The sequence below is a fragment of the Coturnix japonica genome, chromosome 23 (genome assembly GCF_001577835.2).
Source record: "Coturnix japonica isolate 7356 chromosome 23, Coturnix japonica 2.1, whole genome shotgun sequence".
Classification (NCBI taxonomy): domain Eukaryota; kingdom Metazoa; phylum Chordata; class Aves; order Galliformes; family Phasianidae; genus Coturnix; species Coturnix japonica.
Window position 1 is genome coordinate 1616132 of NC_029538.1, and position 21955 is coordinate 1638086.

General features: G+C 50.3%; 3 protein-coding genes across 3 annotated transcripts; 1 reads left to right on the forward strand and 2 right to left on the reverse strand.

Moving 5' to 3' along the window:
* Positions 1-202: 202 nt before the first annotated feature.
* GPATCH3 (G-patch domain containing 3) lies at positions 203-5313 on the reverse strand. Its single transcript, XM_015883700.2, has 7 exons — positions 4925-5313; positions 3692-4110; positions 2200-2374; positions 1785-1844; positions 1401-1522; positions 1145-1272; positions 203-601 (listed from the first exon to the last, which is right to left on the reverse strand). The coding sequence occupies exons 1-7, from the start codon at positions 5274-5276 to the stop codon at positions 382-384; spliced, it is 1476 nt and encodes a 491-aa protein (XP_015739186.1). The 5' UTR covers positions 5277-5313; the 3' UTR covers positions 203-381.
* Positions 5314-6227: 914 nt separating this feature from the next.
* NR0B2 (nuclear receptor subfamily 0 group B member 2) lies at positions 6228-8629 on the reverse strand. The gene is made up of 2 exons (XM_015883772.2): positions 7924-8629; positions 6228-7486 (listed from the first exon to the last, which is right to left on the reverse strand). The coding sequence occupies exons 1-2, from the start codon at positions 8447-8449 to the stop codon at positions 7206-7208; spliced, it is 807 nt and encodes a 268-aa protein (XP_015739258.1). The 5' UTR covers positions 8450-8629; the 3' UTR covers positions 6228-7205.
* Positions 8630-10312: 1683 nt separating this feature from the next.
* On the forward strand, positions 10313-18332 carry NUDC (nuclear distribution C, dynein complex regulator). The gene is made up of 9 exons (XM_015883644.2): positions 10313-10479; positions 11039-11116; positions 13123-13326; positions 13431-13514; positions 13848-13961; positions 14370-14564; positions 15071-15154; positions 15365-15483; positions 17227-18332. The coding sequence occupies exons 1-9, from the start codon at positions 10384-10386 to the stop codon at positions 17276-17278; spliced, it is 1026 nt and encodes a 341-aa protein (XP_015739130.1). The 5' UTR covers positions 10313-10383; the 3' UTR covers positions 17279-18332.
* The last annotated feature ends 3623 nt before the right edge of the window (positions 18333-21955 follow it).

The following is a 21955-nucleotide window of genomic DNA, read 5'->3' on the forward strand; positions in this document are numbered from 1 at the left end:
GCAAACTTGCAGCAGGACAGTTAAGTTGCCACAGCTGGCCCTGCCTGTACTTGTCCTGCCTTGGGTATGAAGGAGATGTGAACTGTGTGCTCGGCTTTTTGGGCTGAGCTGGCTGCGGATAGAACTACATCCAGGCAGCAGTATTAGCTTTAAAGCCCAGGTATAACTGCAGTTCCCACCTTGTTCCCAGTGAACAGGACCATTAATGTCTCCCCTCGCTTTAATAGCTGTAAAAAATATAATCATCAAGGTTATTTCCGCTACAAATTATTTCTTCCAAAAATAAATATATGAACAAAGTACTCCAGAATTGAGACCAGCAGGAACCAGCCTGTGGTCAACAGGAGCAGCACCATTAAAAGGCTCAGTGTCAGTCTGTGCTCAGTGTGACTGAGTGCTGAAGCTCTCCAGAGTGCCACGCGATGCCCGGACGAAAGGCATGTCCTGTCTGTACTTCATGGCAGTGGGTGGCTGGCGCCTGAGCAGCTGGTCACCGCTGTCAATGGGCTCAGGGTCATCGTAGATGGTTGAGATGAGGACAGCAGTGTCTCTCCGTGGCTTTTTCACCTTGCTGAACGCTGGTAGTTTCTCCCCATGGTACCTAGAGGGAAGCAGATAGCATTGGGTCCACTAGTGCTGGGGTAGAGTGGGACACCCGTATATATCCAGGCTGTCTTCAGCATGTTATAAAGGAGAAACAGGTAGAAATGGTGCAGGTGCCCTGTCCTGAAGCCACCTCATAGACAGGAATAAGCAGCAGCTCTCACAGTGAGACACAGCACTGAGCAAAGCACACAGAAATCAGAAGTAAGGCACACAGATCTCACTCAGGTCACTTGAGCTTTTCCTACAGAAATATTGTAGCATAGGTGACCCTTAATTCCTGAGCTCAGCTCTCCCTCCACGTCTGTGTGCTGCAGGAACCTGCATATGGTTCCAGTTCTTCTGGCCTAACAACACAAGTCATTTCAAGTGCATTGGACTGGCAGAAAGAGCAGAGCAGTCAGCTCTGGAGTGCTGTGGAGGCCCCTGGGATGCAGCCTTACTGCTCTGGCTCACACTTGACTCTTTTTAAGCCAGTGAGTTGCAGATGCCAGGCAGAGGCTCCAAACACAGGCCAGCAGGGCACAAACAAGGTACTTACCCCAGACCTCTCTTGCATCTGGGATTCTGACCCTCGTTGTCAAGAGCTTCAGCCATTCCAGAGTTGTTGCTCCCCAGCCCCAGCCCTTCCGTCCAGCCCTGCTGCTCCAGAACCTTCCTGCCAAAGCCCTGGGAGAAATGAAGTCATAAAGATGTCAGATGAAGCCCTCTCTCATCTTCTCAGAACCTCCAAGACCCACATATTTTGTACATCACCAGAGCAGCCTTTCCCCATCCACTCTGTACCCAAAGCTCACCTTGGTGTATCTCTCAAAGGTGCCAATTTGCTGCCTTGATGTAGAACCATCCTCCAAACCATCTCGAAGTCTCTGTTCCAGCCACATCTGGACTGAGTCACGAGCATCCTTGTCACCTCCATCTAGGGAAAAAAAGCAGCAAGAGTCAGAGTAGCACAGCTCAGGAAATCCATTTCCTGCTGTGATTTCCCCCAGAGCACCACCCAGCAAGGAGGCAGAACCTGTTCTTTTTGGCAACCCTCACAGCCAAAAAATGTTCTTTCAAGTACAGTGACGTCTCAGATGCTTTCAAAGGATGACTGAGCTCCCCTCGTCAACAGTTCTGCAGGTTCAGAACTTCCCAGCCTCCCCTGTTTCCTATGAAGTTTTTCCAACCACGAATACCTTTGTCATAGTAGATGCTCATGTCCACATCCCAGTCATCCGCAGTCTGCTCATCAAAGTCTGCCAAGAGAAGAAAAGCACGGGTTTTGGTGATGGCTGTGGAAATCTGACACAGAAGAGCTGTAAGCTAGTGGTGGAGCCCTGTTCTCTCTAACAAAATGGGAAGGAACAGATATTAGGGTACACAAGCCACAGAGCTTACAGAATAGGCTGCTAGTAGGACCAACAGAGCCATCAGATGGAACCTCTGTAGGTTCTGTCATCAAGACAAGGCTTAAAAATCGACTGCCAGGTGCCCATATCTGCAGTGACCTGAAGGGTTATACTTGATCTATCTGCTTTTGCCAGGCTGGGTTCCCAGTCCCCAGCTTGTGGCAGTCGGTCTGTAGTGCAGTGACACAAACACCAACGTTACCTCCATTCTCCTCCCTCCAGTACTGAGCATCTGTGTAGAAGACAAGGCCTGAGCCTCCCTTCTCCCACTTCAGCTCAATCTCCTCCTCAAACAGCCGCTCCTCCACACGATCCTGCTTGGTCACATCCTCATGCAGAGCCTCGTGTCGCTCCCATTCCTCACAGGTATCATTGTCCTGCAAAGAAACCAGCAAGAGGTGGGTGACAGCAGCAGCACAGAGCCTCCTTTTCACTTCCCTGACCCTCACGGTCCATTGCAATGCCTTCACTATAGAACACCTTTGTCAACAGAGCTCGTCTCAGCCTGCTGTTCTCAGGCACTGACATGACCAGCGCTGCTGACCTCATTCCCCTGACTAATGCCATCTTCAGAGTCAGCAGACAGAAGTGGTGAAAAATACCACGCCACACCCACTTCACAACATGCTTTCAGCAGCGTACCTGATCCGTAATGCAAAGATGTCCATTTAAGGAGCAGGCGTGTTGTACCTAAAGTCAGCACTAGCAACCAATTAATTCCACTCAAGTAGATCCCTAAAGAGATTGTATGGGTTCCAGAAAAGGAGTTTGCTGGCACAGCCACAGATCAGACTGACAGCTTTACTGCTGTCTGCCCAGCTTTGGGCACAGCCCTTCAAGGGAGATATTAACCAACTATGGGATGTCCAAACGAATAGCTAGAGATCCAGCCCATGAGAAATGGCCACAGGAACAGACTTGCTTAGTATGGAAAAGACCGAAAGCAGCTGTTGAATAAGAAGTTCTTAAAGGAAGGAACAAAGCGTTCTCTGTGTCCACTGTTGCTAGGAGAATCTAAATGGAATAAAACTACAGCAAAGATTTGACATAATACAGCTTAATTCTGGTGTATAATGGCAGGACAGCCAAGAACGGGAATGGCTTGCCTCAGGACTTGCCTCTGTAATAACAAAGATTGGGAGAACAGGCTAGACAGGAGCCTGCCGGGGGCAGTAAGATAATCTCTGGAGAGCCAGACCAGCCCAGCTTTCTAGAAGTCTTTGTCAAGAAAGTCATTTTTCTCTGAATGACTAACTTGTACTGCAGGAGCATCCGAGGTCAACAACCATCTGCACGACTCTGCATGTCATTTCCAGAGCGCTGATGTGCTCCCCAGTCTCCAGCCATCTCATTTACAAGCAACAGCAGAGCCAGACCGACCTGCCACACAACAGCAGAGGTCCCCTCCTGCAGCAGCAGCCACCAGCTGGGCTCCATCCTCTGGATTGAGCTCTTTGTGCTGACACCATAAAGCAGTTTCACTTGGACAAGCTGTTCTGGAAGTATTAATATCTGTACTACTACATGCACTAAGGAGCTCAGAATGCACACTACCACATTTTAACACTGTTTTCAGACAAACTGACTTTGCAATACAATTGAAAGGTTAAAAATCAGCTCTAAGAGTTACATCGACTCTCTCAGCTTTGCAGCTCAATGTCTGACCTCAGGCAGCACCACAAAACTCCACTTACGTCATCCGAGTGCGACTCCTCTTCCTCCTTTTCCTGCCCCACCTCATCTTCCTCAGCACCGGCTGCATCAGTCACCTCAGGTCTTGCCACAGGCCCCTGGTCCTCAGTGATCTCATCCCCTGTAGCGGTGTAAACTCTTTCTTCTTCTATAACCGTCTCAGTGTTCTGGTATTCAAAAGGCACGTTGCCGTACCTCCGCGATGAGCCCGTCTTTGGGAAATCCAGCTGTAATTTCTTGATGATCCTGGGGGGCAGCCTGCAGGCACGGATCAGCTCCAGAAACACTTTCAGAGGGGTGCCCACGTTCCCAAAAGGCATAAAGGAAGGAGGGTTGAACTCAGGCAGACGCTTTAAATCCGCTTCAGAGACGGTTTCACCCTCAGCCTTCGTGTCTGCTCCATTGGGAGACATCTCTGTGCCTGCAAGAGGGAAGGAGTGATCTGGGGAGGGACCTACAGCAGAGAGGGGTAAATTGAGCTCTCCTGGGGAGGTCTGGGTAGAGGAACAGCCCCCACACTGACTCTGCTTGCCCCATGTTGGAAATATCCTCAATAATTTTTGGTCAGGACGGTATCTCTGATAAAAGCAGTTTCTATTCGTGATTGCAATGGCGGGCGCCCTGATGGCAGCAGCGCCCCTATGGACATGATGTTACAGTTTTGATACCTTTTCTCCCATATGTTTTCCCCTCCCCTCTCCCCTTTGGTTGGGTATTCCAGGTTACAATGTTACCCGAGGTTTGCATTTGTTAATTACATTCTGAAATTTGTTAGTTCACTTGCTATCTTGTCAGTCGCCGTCCTGCTGGTTCTGTTTCCAAGATGTCTCGGTATCTTATCCTATTGATATGTTGATTCCCTTCAAAGCTTCTTCCATTCTGTCCTAGAGGCCTTTGTTAAACAAAGAGCCGGGGTGGGGGTTGTTGCTAGTTTACACAGGCATATTGTTAATTATTTTAACTTCTCCTCTTTGGATCCTTTATTACTCAGGTCTTATTTGTCCAGCATCAAAAACCAGTAGTTCTATTTCAGACAGCTGGACAGCCAGGAGCTGCAATCATTGTACCTAATAACTACAAATCGCTTCACTTTATATAACGAGACCTTGAAATAAAACATTCTTATTCTAAATGCAGAAACAACATTTGATTCCCACACCCAGAACAGATACAAGGTGTTAAGGAAACTTCATTAAGGGGTAAAGGCTTTATCAAAGGGGGGGGTCCAGTCCTACCTGTCCCGGGGCTGAGCCGGACCCTGCGGACCAGGCAGCGGCCGGGCAACGAGGCCCCGCCGGGCCCGACCCATCGCCGGCCCGAATACATGCGGATAAAGCGCCGGGCCCGGCCGGGCCGAACGGCAACCGGGCAGCAGCACCGAGAGGGAGATGAGGCCTGATCATCACATCCCGTAGGAGGGAGATCGGGGCGGTGGCGGTAGTGGAAGCAAAGGAAACCGCCGGCTTCTAGGAATTGGCTGAAGTAGGAGCGGAGATGGGCGGAGCGCAGCGCGGCCGGGATGCCGCTGATCAGGCAATACCGGGCAGCGGCGCCGCCATTAGGGAGCTCACAGCTCAGCGCCGCCATCTTGTCCACCCAGCCGTGCGTCACAAGGGATGGGCGCGCGGTGATGACGTCACAACCGTCTTGAGGTGGGGAGGATGGCGCCGCCTCGTGGCTGGGAGGGGAACTGCAGTTATGGGGTCAGCTGGGGGGGACCTCATAGATCCCCATAGAGACCCTATAAACCCCATAGAGACCCTATAAACCCCATAGAGACCCTATAACCCCATAGAGACCCTATAGATCAGGTTGCCCATGGCCCCGTCCAACCTGGTCTTGCACACCTCCAAGGACGGGGCAATCTGTCCCCAACGAGCAGCTGGAGCAGCAGTGCTATGGGGTATGGGGGCAATGGGGGCTGCTCGCTGTGCTGGGGATCCTGCCTGCTGCTGGGTCACTGTGCCAGCAGTGTGTGGTGTGCCCAGCACACAGTGACTCACACACATGTCACCGTGCTGAGCAGCTCGTGGCTGGCGTGGGCCTGCAGGGATCATGGGGTGACTCACACCAACCCACCTTCCCTTTGGAGAAGGGCTGTCAGGCTGAGATCCCCTTGGAAGCGACCTGCTGTGTGTTGGCACGGATGGGCAGCACACAGTTCTCCCAGCAGGCTGCTGTTCAAACACGGTGTGTTTATGGTGGTGGGGAGCCAGGAGGCTTTGTATGGCTGTTCTCCTGTGGGCTGAGGGCTGTGTGTGCACATCCAGGTGAGTCAGCACCAACCTCCTGCATCAGCACCTCCAGGTGTGGCTGTGTGCGTGAAGGAAGGTGCAGCACAGACAGGCTGCAGTTGTGCTGCCTCTGCAGGTTTCAGTGCACAGAGCAGTGTGTGCCCAGCACAGCTCATGGGGCTGCATTGCAATGCTCCCCTATGATTCCCTATGATGCTCCATCCCTGCATTCAGGTGTCCTTCCCACACTGTACCTCCAACAGCTATTTCTACAAGTCCAAAATGCCAGAAATATAACAAAAAATCACCAAAATGTGACACGTTTTTATTAAAAAAATAATTTACTGCATCTTATGTACAAATCAAATGAAGGTCCGCTCATTAAATACTGACATCAGTGACAAAAGCTGCAGGCAGGAGAAGCGAGCTTTCCTACTATGTTGAACCAGCTGGAACTCAAGGCAGGGATGTTTGTTCAGTGTCTGTAGCTCAGTGTGTTCCTGAGCCATTCCAAGTATTGCCATATATATATTGAGGTGTATAGGGAGGATGAAGTGGTGTTCATGCAGCGTTATTTGCCGTACGTTTCACTGCTCTTAGGTAATCCAATCTGTGAGCAATCCTGTTGCAGCTCATGGCATCGTGGGGAGGAGATGCGATGTGATGAGAGGCAGGAGGCGTTCATGAAGCTGGCTGCACGCCCTGTAAGATCTGATGCTTCTCCCTCCTGCTGTCTGAGGAGGATTCTTGGTGGCTGTCTGTGAGATTTCATGCACAGCAGACACTGGCTGATACTTAAAGATCTAATTCCTTACGGCTTGCACCTGGTTGTACTCTACAAGTGATACCACCGAAGATACTCAGCACCCCTAAATACCACTATCAGCACAGAGCCATCACGGGCAGCAAGTTGAGGTCCAACCTCATCTCATGGAGTTAACAAAACACACATTGATTTTAATTGAACTGAGGATTCACTGAGATATAAAAAGCCTGGAGCAGGCTCTAACTCAGTCTGCTCTGTGTCACAGGGCTGGCCTGCTTGCTAGAAACTCAGTACCACCAGCCACACACACTCACATTCCTCAAAACAGACTGGCAGAGGTGGAGCAGCCATGCTGAATCAAGGCTGCTTTCCTTTATGCTCTGAGCCCTACAGCCTAGAGAGAGGCACACGCAAAGCCCTGTGGAGCTGAGTGCCTGACTGCCTGCTCCACAGTCCTCCCTGCTGCCCTGCCAGGTGTTGTTGAGCACCCCCAGGGCTGTGGCAGAGCACAGCAGCTCACAGAGCCACGCGTGGTGAAGGAGCCGGCTGCCAGCTGGTGATTTCATACAGCATATCCACGATGAGCTCGACAATGTCTGCGTTGCCAATGATGGGTCGGAAGAAGAGGTCTGTGATGAGGGCAGGAGGGATGGATTTCAAGGTGGAGGTGATGAGTAAAATGAGGGTAAAGCGGTCCTGGTCCTTGGGGTGTAGGATCTGCACAACTTCCTGAAGCGCTCGCTCGGCTTCCCGCTGGAGGCTCTCGATGTACAGGGAGGCTGTCAGCCCTGGGACATCTGCCAAGAGAAAGGAGGGAAGGATGTGAAGAGGAAGGCTGGAAAACAGCTCGAGGTTTCTCCCATCTCTCTCCCCGTATCTTGGAGAAAAACCTCAGAGCCATTAACAACATGTATTTCAGGGCTGTTGCTTTGAGGGAGTAAATACAGCTAATGAAGCAAACATGGGCTTTGTAGAGTAAGACCCAGGGTTCTTTGATTGCAAGGTAAGGAGGTCTCTGCTTTTAAACACTACATTTTCAGTATCCCTCCTCCCTGCTTCCCAGAGGTAAACTGCATTGCTGGTGCTAATGATGTGAGCAGCTCTCCCTGCTCTCACACACACTTTTGCCCAAACTCTGAGCGACTCCAAGCCAAGAGCAGTGTTTTTAAATGCTAACTCATGCAGGGCTTTCTCTTGCCACCAGCAGGCAGAGCTGGGAGGGTTGAACACTCACCAGGATTAAAGAGAATGGCTCCCTTCAGGTAGGCGTATTCTTTGGGGCTCAAGTCCAGGCTCCAGAAGGTGTTGAGGCTGCACTGCAGCCACTGCACAGCGGCCAGCATGGGCTGAGTCCACTCAGGCTCCTGCCTTTTGCTTTGGCCATCGAGGAGGATCTTCTCAAGCATGCTGGGGGCTGGGGTCTCCATCACCTCAAATGTCACCGTCTCCTGGACCAGCCCCAGGAGGAAGAGGGGGACCCAGCAGCTGTCCAGCAGCAGGAGCTGGTCCCCTCGAGGCAGCAGGTGGAAGGAAGGGAGGTTTTTCATGAAGCTGATGGTTTTCACCAACACGTCGGATGCAGCTTGGCAGGTGATATGGGGTGTCCGGAGGCAGACCGTCCAGCGCTGGTGGCACAGGCAGCGTTGGTGAGGTGGGCTGTGGCTCAGGTTCTGGCTGAGGAGGGTGTAGAGAATGGCTGGGTGTTTGTCTTCATGCTGGCACTGACACCTCTCGCAGTCCATGTCTATGCTGCTGGTCATCAGAGCAGAACTGGGAGCCCCGGATCCTCTGTGAAACTCCGCAGATGGGAGAGACCTGTAAGTTTCCTCCCCGTCTCAATCTGGGAGTGACCTGTCCTCCCAGCTCTGCCAGCACATGGCTGTTCAAACAAGCTCTTATAAGGCTCGGTCACAAGTGGAACACCCCTTCCCAGCCTTGACCGCTCCGTGATTAAGCGGTCCTCATTAAAGAAGAAAAAAAACAACAAAAAAAAAAAGCCACCAACCCCAGCTGTCCCCAGACTGATTGGCTGGAACCAGCAGGATCTCAGCATGGCGTCAATGGCCGTTTTCTCAATGAAACCCCAGCAGGGGCAGCGGGTTGGGCAGCCTTATCACAATTACCCAAACAGTATAAACAAAGTCATTAACCCGGGCTGTACCATGGCACCAAGGCCCCACGCTGCAATCAGGTTGTGCTATCTGGCAGCTGTCGCTGCCAAGGAGTTCACACACACACACACATACACACACACACATACACACACAGGGTGTTCGTCTGAAGCGAGGACCCCATGGCAAATGGCCTTGGAAAGAGCAACCTGGAAGTCATTTTATCAGCAGCTGTTTGCCTAACCTTGTTGACAGGAGATCGGTGTTGTTGCAGTTAAGGAAGGTGGTGAACTGAAAGACTAAACCTAAAGGCAGCAGCCCATTGTGCTGAAGGAGTAATGCTGGGTAGGTGAGAGGCAGGTTTATAGGTTTTTACCTTGAATTGCTCTGGAATTTGTATGTTTTGATCAGCATTAGTTAAATGACAGCACACAATTATGGATTCCAGTGGGGCCTGTGAGGAATTCCTCACACAGGGGGTGCCTGGTGAACCCTGTGAGGATGGGAACAAGTGATTTGGCAGGACACGGGGAAATGGTTTTAAGTTAAAAGAGGGAAGATTTAGGTTGGATGTTAGGGGGAAGTTCTTCACTAGGAGAGTGGTTAGGCCCTGGAACAGGCTGCACAGGGAGGTTGTGGATGCCCCGTCCTTGGAGGTGTTCAAGGCCAGGTTGGACGGGGCCCTGGGCAACCTGATCTATGGGGTCTCTATGGGGTCTCTATGGGGTCTATGGGGTCTATGGGGTCTCTATGGGAATCTATGGGGTCTATGGGGTCTCTATGGGGTCTATGGGGTCTATGGGGTCTCTATGGGGATCTATGGGGTCTCCTGGGCAACCTGATCTAGTAAATGTGTATGTTTTATGGCCCTGCCAGGCAGGGGGTTGGAGCTACATGATCCTTGAGGTCCCTTCCAACCCGGGTCATTCTGTGATTGATTCTGTGATTTAAGGGCACGCAGCTCTTGGTGCACAAATGGGATGGAACTGATGGCCACACTGATGGCTTTTCACCAAAAAAACACCCATCTACCTGCATTTGTCGGCCAACACAAGTCAGCCTGGGGAAGCGGCAGCACCTGCTGATTGATTTAATGGAGCAATAGGAACCCTATGGGGATAAGGACCACTCACTCTAATGCACACAGCTCTCAGTGCAATGGAGTGAACCCAGCAATGAGGCCTACAGCAGCCACAGGGACCAGCATAGCCTGTCCATACTGCAGATTACAGGCTCTTTGTGCTGCTTAGGCCTGGATTAGAGGCTCTTTGAACTGTGTGGTGTCTGTGGAGGAGATACAGGTAAAGCCAAGGGTAAAGTACCCGGATGTAGGCGACCCCATGGAGCCTTCTGGAAAGGCCTAGGCCCAGGCCCAGCCGTCTCCATAGCAACCGAGCCCCGCTCCACTCTTCCCGCCTCTCCATCCCGCCTACGGCCTCGACCAATCCGCGAAGGCATCGGTGCAGACGAGCGCTGCGATTGGCTGTTGATTTCGGTACCTCCCTTTCCGCTTCCGCCCAGCTCGCTTCCGGTTCCGGTGAGCGGTAACGTGAGGGCTGTGAGGAGACCGGTGAGCGGAGAGGATGGGGCTGAGCGCGGAGGAAGCGGCGGAGCAGGAGGATCGTTTCGATGGCATCCTCCTGGCCATGGCCCAGCAGCACCAAGGCGGCGTGTGCGAGGTAACACCGCCGCTCCCGGGGCGGATAAAGCCCGTTTGTGCTGCCGGTGGTTATTGGGTGGGGGAGGAGGAGCGGGCGGGCCTAGGAGGAGGGGGGGCAGCACGTGACTTCCGGCCCCGCCATATTGGAGGCGGTGGGGCCTCCATGGGGCTGATATGGGGGGCGTGTAATGGGGCTGTTAATGGGATGCAATAGGAGTTTGGTCCTTTGTAAATCAAATGGGACACAGAGGTGGGTCTGAATAGCAGCTGGGGGTGCCCACATAGGTACAAGTCCAGTGTGATCTGTGAATATCATACCTACACTCTGTTAATGTAGATCACATAGATGCCTCCCCTGTAGAACTGATCCAGGAGGTGGATTTTCAAGCAAGCCAATGGGAAACAGAGTGTTTCATGATGATCCTGATCATAATATGTGCCAGCATATATGGATGTGATCCCCTCTGATCTCAGAGGCACAGATAGGAAGAACAGAATAAATGCTGTTCATTAGACACGAGGTGCCTTGGAATGATCTGGTCTCATTGCTCTGTTTTTTTCCCTGTTCCCTCTACCAGCTTGTGAACACATTCTTTAGCTTCCTGAGACGTAAAACAGATTTCTTCACCGGTGGAGAAGATGGTGTAGCAGAGAAGGTAACAAACCACCACCCGCCAGTTGTGATGTCTTTTGATTTGTGTGTCAGCCATGTTTGTGCCTTGCTAAGCCTTCACAGAATCACAGAACTGTAGGGGTTGGAAGGGACCTCTAGAGATCATCGAGTCCAACCCCCCTTCCTTTCCATCCTCAAACCCTCTAATGAATTTGGGGATGAGCAGATAAAACACCACTGAAACCAGGTGACAATGAGCTGTCCCTATCTGTGGTGAGGCACGATTGCTTGTTCAGGTGATCCTGGTGCTGCAGGTTTTTGCCATGCTCTGGCCAGAGGCTTGTTTGGAAAGCAAATCTGCCAGACACACACTGACTTAACGGTGACAGACACTGCAGTGCCGATAACCGCATGTTGCCTTGTTTGTTCACCTCAGGAAAAGCTCAAAGTCCACGTCTCCACACAAGCAGCTGCACCTTTGTCTCTGGGTTGCTGTAACTGTAAGGACTGAGCGTGCCTTGGTTCCAGGTTGCCTCATTAACGTGCTGAGTGTTCCAGCATGAGTTAGTCAGACTTTCTAAAGGGTTCTCGATTGTACTTGCTCTGTTCTCCCTCACTTAGCATGTGAACTCCTTTGTAATGCTTGGCTGGATGCTGTGTTACTCTCTGCCCTCCTGGCATTCAAGCTCTGGATGATTGCAGCAGGGATTATAGGGAAGCTGATGTTGTAGAAGGGTCTGATACTTCTACGTCCCGTGGCCAGTATGGAATAGAGGGGAAAAGCCAGAGTGTATGTCTCTTGTAAGCACTTTTTGGACTACTGGAACTCCCTGTGAGCAAAGCAGGTGCTGTTGCCATGGTAAATGCATTAGGGAAGACATTAATTCTGATAGAGTGCAGAATATACTCTCTAGTCTAGTCTTCAAAGTAACAGAATTAAGGCAGGTGAGGGATGGGAAAGTGGATGGTTTCAAAGGAAGAATGAATTGAGGTCTAGTGCTATTTTCCTTGCATTAGGGGACATATCTCAGATTCCTGGGGACTATGTTCCCAGGGACTGAAATGCAGTTGGAAGATGAGCCCTGATTTGGGGATCATGGCTGCTCTTATTGGACCTTATGTAGCTAAATAGATTTGCTCCCTGTGGGTACAGTTAGGAAGAGAGGCTGGTTGATGCATGTCTTGAGTTCTGTGTCCTAGGAGATGCTGGACTCAGGTTGTGTAAATAAAGCTCACTTTGCCCTTTAAAAACAAAGCAGAAATAGCTGGTGCTTGGATACAAAACTGATTGCTTTGAGTTTCTCTGGAAAGGTGCTGGTTCTTCATGGGGTTTCTGAGATGCACATAAAGTATCTGATACCTACATCTGAGAGCTCTCTCCGCTCTGATTTCTTTTCTAAGATTCTGTTTGTGTTGTTTCCTGGAGCAGACTGCAGTTCTCATCCGTGCTGCTTTGCACGGTGCTCTCTGGCATTATTGAGCACCAGGCAGTTGTTCTGGCTTCCTGCCTGTGTACTCAGCTTTCCCTTTGAGCAGCACAACCATTTGTATCAGAGAACTTGAGAGTTTGCTTTTCACAGCCACATGAGAAGTTGAAGTTAGTTGTGAAGCAAAGATTTCCGCTGGGACTTGACCATCAGTAAAATGAGCTTTTCAAATATTCCTCCTTTAAATCATGACACTGTTAAACTGTGATACCGATTGATTTCTGCTAGATTCTGCTGTTGCAGTGGTAACAAAGTTTTCAGGAGCTATAGAAACTCTTCATGGCAGAGGTTTTGTAATGCAGACATTAATATGCCTGGGGAAAGCTCAGCTGTGGGACAGGTCAGAAGTAGGTATAAAAACTAGGTCCAGTGTCTCCGTTCTTCCAGCTTTCATTGGTTGTATGGAGTAGCTGTCAGATGGGTTAGGAATGCTGGAATAGCACAGAAAGCAAGAAAGCAAAAAATACCTTGCTATATAGTGAGTTGGCTTCGTTTGGGTTTGGAAAAGAAAAAAAAAGGTAATTTCTTTTTAAGCCCTTTGGTGTGTGTTCTTGTCTTCCAGCTGATCACAGACTCCTTCAACCATCACAACAAACTGGCTCAGAAGGAGCGGAAGGAGAAGAAGGCTCGTCAAGAGGCAGAACGACGGGAAAAGGCAGAGAGAGCTGCAAAGCTTGCCAAAGAAGCAAAACAGGAAGCAAATGAGCCAAGGATTAAGGAACTTACAGACGAAGAAGCAGAAAGGCTGCAGCTGGAAATAGATCAGGTGAGAGCTTTGCTTGGCACACAAGGGTACCAGCAAGTATGTCAGATGAGCAAGTAATACAAAAGTATCAGCTATCCTAATGTGTTAATTCTGTTTTTAAACAGAAGAAAGAGGCACAAAAGGAGGTTAACAATGTCCCAGTGAAATCCTCAGAGGATGATGGTGATGCTTCAGATTCTAATGAACAGGTAAGACTCATCCAGTGATTTCATTTTGGACTGAGAGAAATATGTTTCTGAATAACCATGTGAACTCCTGTAAATATTAGGGGATGTCCTGCCTGCTTTTCTTTGAGAGGATGCACTGAAACTGATTTTCTCTTCTGTACTGTGTCCTGGTCATAACAATATTTAATTCTCAATATAATTTTCTTTTAACAGAAACACCTTTTCATTTTGGGTTAAATTTATGCAAATATCACATATGTTCAACTAACCCGAAACTCTTATAAAAATCTGGAATTGTGAAGGGTATATGGAGACTTGAAAAAACTTCCTTTCCCTTTTACATTGGCTGATTAGGAAACAAATGAAGACGATAAAGATGAGAATGATAAAGGAAAACTTAAGCCCAACTCTGGCAATGGAGCTGACCTCCCAAATTACAGATGGACGCAGACTCTTTCAGAGCTGGATGTAAGTACTGCCTTATATACGGATCTGAGGAATCTTAGCCACAAAGTATGTGCTGGTAAGAACAGTGATCCTGAAGGTTGTTAATTTTACTTAATGACAACATTCCAGTAGCTGAGGGACAGCCTGGTAATTAAATTAAATTCCCAGAAGCTGTAGGTAGCTCTACTTTCTACAAAGCGTTGGCAAACAAAGTTAGAACAGGACATGAAAATCTGCTTCCCTTCCTTAAAGATACATTGACCACCCAGTTGCTAAATTTACACTTGTATCCTTTCACCTCTTGCTTGACCAATGAGAATTATCGTATCTTACTCTGGCAAAAGGCAAAGTGTCTTACAACAGCAGCTCAAGAGGGCAAGGAGAGACTTAATTGCTCTGCTCCTCATGTCTGACCTTTGTCTGTTCCAGCTGGCCATCCCTTTCAAGGTGAACTTTCGGCTGAAGGGGAAGGATGTGGTGGTGGATATCCAGAGACGGCGCCTCAGAGTTGGCCTGAAAGGTCATCCCCCTGTTATTGATGGAGAACTTTTCAATGAAGTGAAGGTGGAGGAGAGTTCCTGGCTGATTGAAGATGGTAAAACAGTCACTGTGCACCTGGAGAAGGTAAAGCAGCATTAATTGGGGAGGGCTGAGACTTGTCTGCCACTTTCCTGGTGAAATCAGAATCACCAAACACAGGGCTTTATAAAGCTGGAACAGAAGAATCATGCTTGTCCTTGGTGCAGTGTTAGTGATGCTATGGAAGCCAGGGTGTTGCCACTTGATCCTGTCTGCAGGGAGGTGAGAAAGTGTCACAGGTTGCCCAGAGAGGTGGTGATGCCCCATCCCTGCAGACACTCAAGGTCAGGCTGGAAGGGCTCTGAGCACTGATGGAGCTGTAAGTGTCCCTGCTCATTGCAGGGGAGTTGGACCAGATGGCCTTTAAAGATCCCTTCTAACCCTAAGGATTCTATCATTCTGGATAGCTGAAGTGGTTAGAAATGAAAGTGGTGCCCCTTATTCACGTTCAGATTGTACTGATGCTTAGAGAATAAAGTTTAATTCCAGACACAGCATGCTAAGAGCAAGTCCAGGAAAAAGAAATAACTTTTGCTTCTTTGTTCCCTCAGATCAACAAGATGGAGTGGTGGAACAAACTAGTCTCCACAGACCCAGAGATCAACACCAAGAAAATCAATCCAGAAAACTCAAAGGTAAGAACTCCCTCTGTTTGAATGAACGAAGCCTTCCTATCTTAGAGGTGCTCCCAAAACTTCAACTAAATAAAGCTGAGATAAGTTAGAGTGTCTGATATTTCTCTAGCCAGTGCACACAGCATTGTGTGCATCAGAATACCCGTGTTCTGTGCAAGCAGAATAATGTGTGTGTGTGATTTCAATTCTGATGGAATTCCTTGGTTTCAGTTGTCAGACCTGGACAGTGAGACTCGCAGTATGGTGGAGAAAATGATGTATGATCAGCGACAGAAATCCATGGGCCTTCCCACATCTGATGAGCAGAAGAAGCAAGGCATTTTGAAAAAGTGGGTATACCTAATTGATCTGTGGGTACTGGCTTTCCCCTCTTCATCCTTCACACCAATATATAGTGGTGTTATAGAGGATCAGGTCGCCCTTCAGTGCTACCTGAGTTCAAATCTACAGTTACAAAGTCATTGAATTGTTGGCTAACCACCAGCATCTATAAAAGCCAATGGGGGTAGATAACATAATGGGAAGTTCTGGGAATAGTCCAGCTCTGGTATTGTCTTAATCTTCTGATTTCAAGTCCAGAAAGCATGTTTGAGCATAGAAGTACTGACTCCAGTGAACTTTAACATGGTCTTGATTGTTTTCTAATCTCCCTCTACTCAGTAGCCCAGATAATCTCCCTTACACACCTGTCACCAGACAGCTATCTCCAAGCCAATAGTCCTTTTATGCCTTTATTGCCTTGTTTGGCACAAACGCACCTTGGCAGGGAAATTACTCATGGAGCCCCCAAGGCCAGGCAGGGAGGCGTGGAGGCAGTTCTGAGTCAGGCATCTTCCTTGGAAAGTGCAAACCCACATCTCAGGGCTGGAGGGAGGATTGGTGTAGCAGACCTTCCTTCTGCATCTGGCTCCTTCCTCAGCTTATCTGTTCTGGCAGAAGCTTTGCTCTGAATGGTGTGCTGAGTTTAGAGTAGGGTGAGACTCTTAAAGACCAGATTTCCTCAGTGCCTGAAGGAGTTGTGGAATGGCAGGTCGTCTTTGCCTGCTGGAAAGTGCACATGAAGGATATCACAGCGAGACCACTGGTTCAGTGCTCTGCAAGCTTGGCCCATGTGCAGATTGGCTGGTAAAGAATGGATAGGAAGTTTAGACTGAAGTGGACTGGGTGACACCCAGGTGGGTTCTGATCTCTGCTGTTGAGTTCCTCCTGGCTGCTCAACAAGGATGCTGCTCTCACAGCACATATTTCCGTGGAGATGGAAAGTTTCATGTTAAACACAGCATTTCATGTTAAACAGAGGGATATGGGGGGTCTGCCCTGTCCTCCCCCTCATGCATACACCCTCCACATGGTTGTGTTGAATCCCATGGTGAAATGCAGGGCAGAGGAGGAATGCAGGGGCATCTCTATGCCCTAATACCCCACTCCTGGTCTCCTGTAGGCACAGGTCAGTTCTCAGAACTTTCTGATGTGGCAATCTGTGTCCAAATAGTCCTATCTGCTGAGACTGCAGTACATTTGAAATCAGGTTGTGCCTAGTCTCAGGTTGCACTGGAGATATTCCCTATGTCTCCAGTAACGCATAAGGTAACACATTCAAGCTTAAATCCTAATCTACCCTTATAATCTCCCCTCTGCCCCACAATCAGTGTCACAGCTGCTACGTGTCTGTCCGAGAGGTAGCAGTTAAGGGTGTGTAGCTGATAAAAAAACTGCCATGTGTCTGGGCTCTCTGACCTTGGTGGCTGGTAGGATTGCTGATATTACTGACCCGAGGAAAAACCATTTGTAGTTTGGGGAGCGTGACCTGGGGAGCTCAATAAAACAATCCCTGCTGCGGAGGGTGTGGAGAGGAAGTGAATTTGATAGTGCAGGAAGTAGGGATGCCTCACTTGTTGGGAGAGGGGCTGCCTTGCACCTGAAAAGTGGAACGTGAAGAGGCTGAATGTGTGAGTTGAAATGGAGTTGAGGGGGTGCTGAGCCTCTCAGGTACTCAATGTGTGCTCCTGGGGAGAGCTTTCTGTGGCTCTTGCTGGCTTATAACCTAGCTGTTGTCTTTGTGTTCTTTGCAGGTTCATGGAACAGCATCCAGAAATGGACTTTTCAAAGGCTAAATTCAACTGATCCCTCCCCTTCTCCCTGCTCTGTCAGGCAGCCCATTGAATGGGACAAGAAATGTACTGCTGGATAAGTAGGGATCCCTTACCTTGGGCAAGTAAACACTTGCAGCATCCCCATCTGAGCTTGCTGTGGAGGGAGCTCCATGAAGTCGCCCTCAGTTGTCCCGTGTTGAGCAGAATGTAAGGCCACAGAACCAGCCTGCAGCACTCCAGTCAGAGCCATCTGTGGCAATTCCCAAGCAGCAGCAGCAGCTAGGAGAGAAGGAGGGGCTAGAGCAAAAAGGGCATGAAGGTTTCAAGAGCCAGACTTGACAGATTTGGGGATATATCCTTCATGTATTTAATTTCCTGGAGCTGGTCACCCCTGCTTTGCCATTTCAGTTCTGGCTGCAGGTGCTCCTGAGTTTTAGTTAGTTTTTACTCCCTCCCTGCTCTGCCATTCCTTCTCTCCTGTGGAAACAAGGGCCAGTTTATTTTAGGAAATAATTACATTTCTGCCTCCCTGGGCAAGGAAAACAGCATTCTTAAAAGAAAATAGTCTTTGCAGTAGAGAAAGACTGCTCCTCCTCATTGTTGTAACCCGTCAATTCAAGGTAGCAGATAGCATTGTGCTGCTTCCCAAAAACTGAATGGGGAAGGATAAAACTGGCTCCTTTCTCCTCACCTGTAATAGGTTTAATTGCATCTGAACAGAGGGTTTTGTGGCTGAGTTGCACTCAGGTGCCTTCCATCCTTGCTGCTGCTTGTATTGCCAAAAGTGGAACGGACTTGACCCCATGTAGCTCAAGGCAGGGCTCCCATTCCAGCTGGAGAGGGTGATGTGTTGCTCTATGGCAACGGAAGGCTGGGGTCTGTGGCTGTGGGCAAGGGGAGGGCGTGGGGGTCTTTGGGATAATGTTTTTACTGAGAGTTCACCTGTCTCTTTTCCAAGATCCTCTCTCCCTCCCGCTTACTGACAGGCATCGCTGTGTTCTCTTCTGAGCTGCTGACAAGCAGCATCACTCTGCATGGTTCATATCTTCCTTAAAACTTCAACATAAAGGAAAAAAAGTGTCAAATGTGTGGGTAGAGCGTGTGGTTCCTGGTGCAGAAGGGCTCTGGGGAGGGGCTGTGCAGTTTAGATGTGAGCTGGGAGGGGGGCATAAAGGTGCCCAGGGAGGGGTGACTGCTTGTTGAGGGCTGGGGCTTCTGCTCTGAAGCTGTTTTGGTCCTCTCAGGCTCCTCACTTCTAATTTTTGCTCCCCAGCTCAGAAGAGACAACTGGAGCTTCATCTTACTCAGGAGTGCTGACACTTGTAGGCACTTGGCTTGACCAAGGCTCATGGCTTCAGGCTCCCCATTCTCTACGTAGCAGCGCGTGACTGCACTGAGGAAGCCACCCTTGCCCCAGGTCTGCTTTATGACAAGCATATGAGGAAAGTGTGACAAAAGCCTCTGCTCCTGTCTGCCCTTTAGAGGCTACCCCAAAATCTTTGCTGTTGGGGTTTGTTGTCTCTGCCACTACAAAGTATTTCTGCCTCCTGCTAGAGGGAGTGGGCACAAAATCCTACATGGGCAAAGTCCATCCTGGCCTTGCACCTGTCTTACCAGGTTTTATATTTTCAATAGCAGGACGCTGTTTGCATTCGTTCTCTCAGTTTTATAGGCCCTCAGGTTCAAAAAGCAGCACCCACCCAGTTCAGCAGTGACCTTCTGGGAAAGGGAGGATGTGGGGCAGCTGCCTCCAGCCTGCCCTCGTTACCACCTGTGGGATGTGTCTGCTCTGCTCTGGGTCCTTCTGGTCTGCTCTGCTGCTAACCCTGCACTTGTTTCCTTTTGATGGCACTGGAACACAGCAGGGGGTGTTGTGTCCCTGTACTGTGAGCATACCCTGCACTGAAATACAGGGGGGTGGGTGAGCTTTGGGGCTGAGCTGCCGTTCTGGGGGGTGCAGTGAGCTCTCCCTGTGTTCTGTAGCAAAGCAGTCAGGCTGTTCTCAGAGCAGATGGGGTTGGGCTCCTTACCTGCAGCTGGCCCCTCCTGCAGAGCAAGCACAGGCAGGCCCTAGGGACTGCATAACCACCACTGAGCCCAACCCTCCTCACCTCCCCAACATCTCCTCACCCCACTAACCTACACCTGGCACCCCCAGGTGCATCCTAATGGGTTGCTGTCACCATGTCGGGCTGTGTTTTGTTACCAAATCTGGTATCTCTTCCCTCAGCTGCTGCAGGGTCTCTGCTGGTGTGAGCCTGAAGCAGTGGCTGGTGTATAACCACAACTAGGGAACTCCTGAGTGCTCCGGCTGGGGGTGGCACTGCTCGTTGTTGTGGCAGGAGACAAGCAGGGGAGCAGCTAAGAGCAAACAGCACCGAGAACAGTCGGTAGCAACAACCCCATAGGAAACTGTTGGGGGAATTTGGGACCTGGGGAGAAGGAAACAATGCAATTTGCCTTTCTGTTGGACACGTCAAGGAAACGCAAACGGCCCTGGGAGAAACAGCCCCAGCTCTGAACTGCTGGCGGGTGAATGCCCTGCGCTGTGTTTGTGAGCTGCCCCTGGACTTCAACCCTTGCAGCCAGCGGAACAGAAGGTGTTTCTCCTGCTGGCCTTGTCCCCTGCGTGGCACCCAGCAGCCACACGGGCTGAGCTGAACCCAACACCCTTTGGCTCCCGAAAGTGTTTTCCTTTGGAGCCGAGTGCTGGGCAGGACAGGTCTGGTCTGACAGCAGAAATGGCTTGAAGAGCACAAACCTCAGTCTGAGCCATTAGTCCGGTCTGCAGCTCCCAGCTGTGATCTATGCAGGTAAATAACGGTGACAAAGAACATCAGGGACCAAACCCAACTAAGATTTGTTTCTCCTCATCCCCAGCAATTTCCTGCATCCCGGAGGAGGCTCAGGGCTGGCGGCCACCAAAGGTCCCCTCTCATGTCACACCTGTGTCACACCTGCAGAAGCCGTGTCAGTGCTGCCACCCACAGGAGCTGCAGCTGAGGCCCCGCTCGGTAGGGGTGAAGGGTACAGGCTGGGGCTGGGGGGACACAACCTTCACCCTTCACCTATAGCAGAAAGGCTGACACGTGGGGACTGCTCCAGCACTGCTGTGGGACCCAGCGAGGTGGTCCCAGTCCCAAAGAAGAGCCAAATCCTCCCCCTCCCACCTTTTAAAAGCAAAGTGTTAAACCCACAGGGCCTTTCCTATGCCCAAAGTGTCTCCTAGTCTTATTTTTCCCTCTTGGTGTAGCTCTTTTTAATGCTGATTGCTATTCAGATTGCTCAGGAACTGGCCCAGGCTGCTTTGGGAACCCCAAGGAAAGAAACAGGCAGCAGATCTGTCTCATCACATGAAGGAAAGGTACCACTCCTCCGCCACGAAGGACCAGGCTGTAAAGTTGGGCTGAAGATCGTCTGCTTTCCCACCTGCAAGCTGTGCTGAAACCCCATCCCTGCTGTAGGACACGCACACAGCAGCACCTGTGGACCTTCCTGGCACAACAACATCCCAGCCTTCAGGAGAACAGCGGTGCTGAGTCACACTCATAGAAGGAAATGCTCATGCAGCTTCACTGGGGTGAACGGCTGGCACACATCCCAACTGCCCACTGTGTCAGCTGGCTCAGCATTAACCCTCGGAGCAAAAACCCACTACATGAACAACTCGGTTTGGTCAGCAGCAAACACGACCTTCAGCAGACAGAAAATAGCAGCTGTGAGCAAACCCAGATCGATGCAAAGCAGGTTCCTGAGCACAGAGCTTACAGCAGGGATGCAGAAGCTGCAAGTAGATCATTTTAATTGCAAGGTTTAAAGTCTTTCCAGTGGTCTCACAGCAGTGGTCTGAACAGTGCTGCTGGTTTGGGGATGAGATCCTGTGTTGTGCATGTGTTGCATCCAGCAGACAGAACAACAGACAGAACTCAGTGTCCTCCCCGGATCCTTAAGGGAAGCAGGAGCTGCACATCAGGAACAGCCGCCCTGTGCCACCCCATGCCCAGATGCATGTAGGAGGAAGACTGATCTCTTCCAGGAAGAAAGCTGCAGGAACTCATAGAAAGGGCACTGGGAGGGCAGAGAGACACGGCCTGGGCTTGCAGGAGGAACGAGCAGGGCAGCTCAGGAGCAGGTGGGGACAGCAGTGACACAACCACATCCCGGCATAGCACTGCAGGCAGCCTTGGCTGTGTTGCCTTGGGGCAGCATTAAGGCTGCTCTGAGCACTGCAGGCACAGCAGCTCCACTCTGGCAGACCGTTTCCAGCTGAGAGAAAGCAGCTCTGTACCCATTCACGGGCTTAAAGCCATTCCAAGAAAGACATCTCTTGCAGGAGATGCTGCCTGCTGACCAAGGGTGGTCAGGTTGAACTGCAATCCTCGTGTAACAAAACAGAGCTGGCACTTGTGACTTTCTAGCAAGAAACATTCACACCCCAGGGAACAGGTTGCAAACTCTCCCCCCCAGGCTCAGTTTTCCAAGCTCACATTCAGCATCACCCCATGGGGGAAGCCTGTATTTCCCCATTGGATCCTCCACCTGCACCCCCCCCTTCCTGGTGCCCTACAAACCAACCCTACATTCAGCCCTCAGAGCAACCCCCCCAAACACACACACACAACCACTGCTGGGAAGGCAGAGCAGCCTCCCTTCCAAGCCCAGGCTCCCTTATAAGCAATGCAAGGAGGAACACAAGAGACAGCACAGA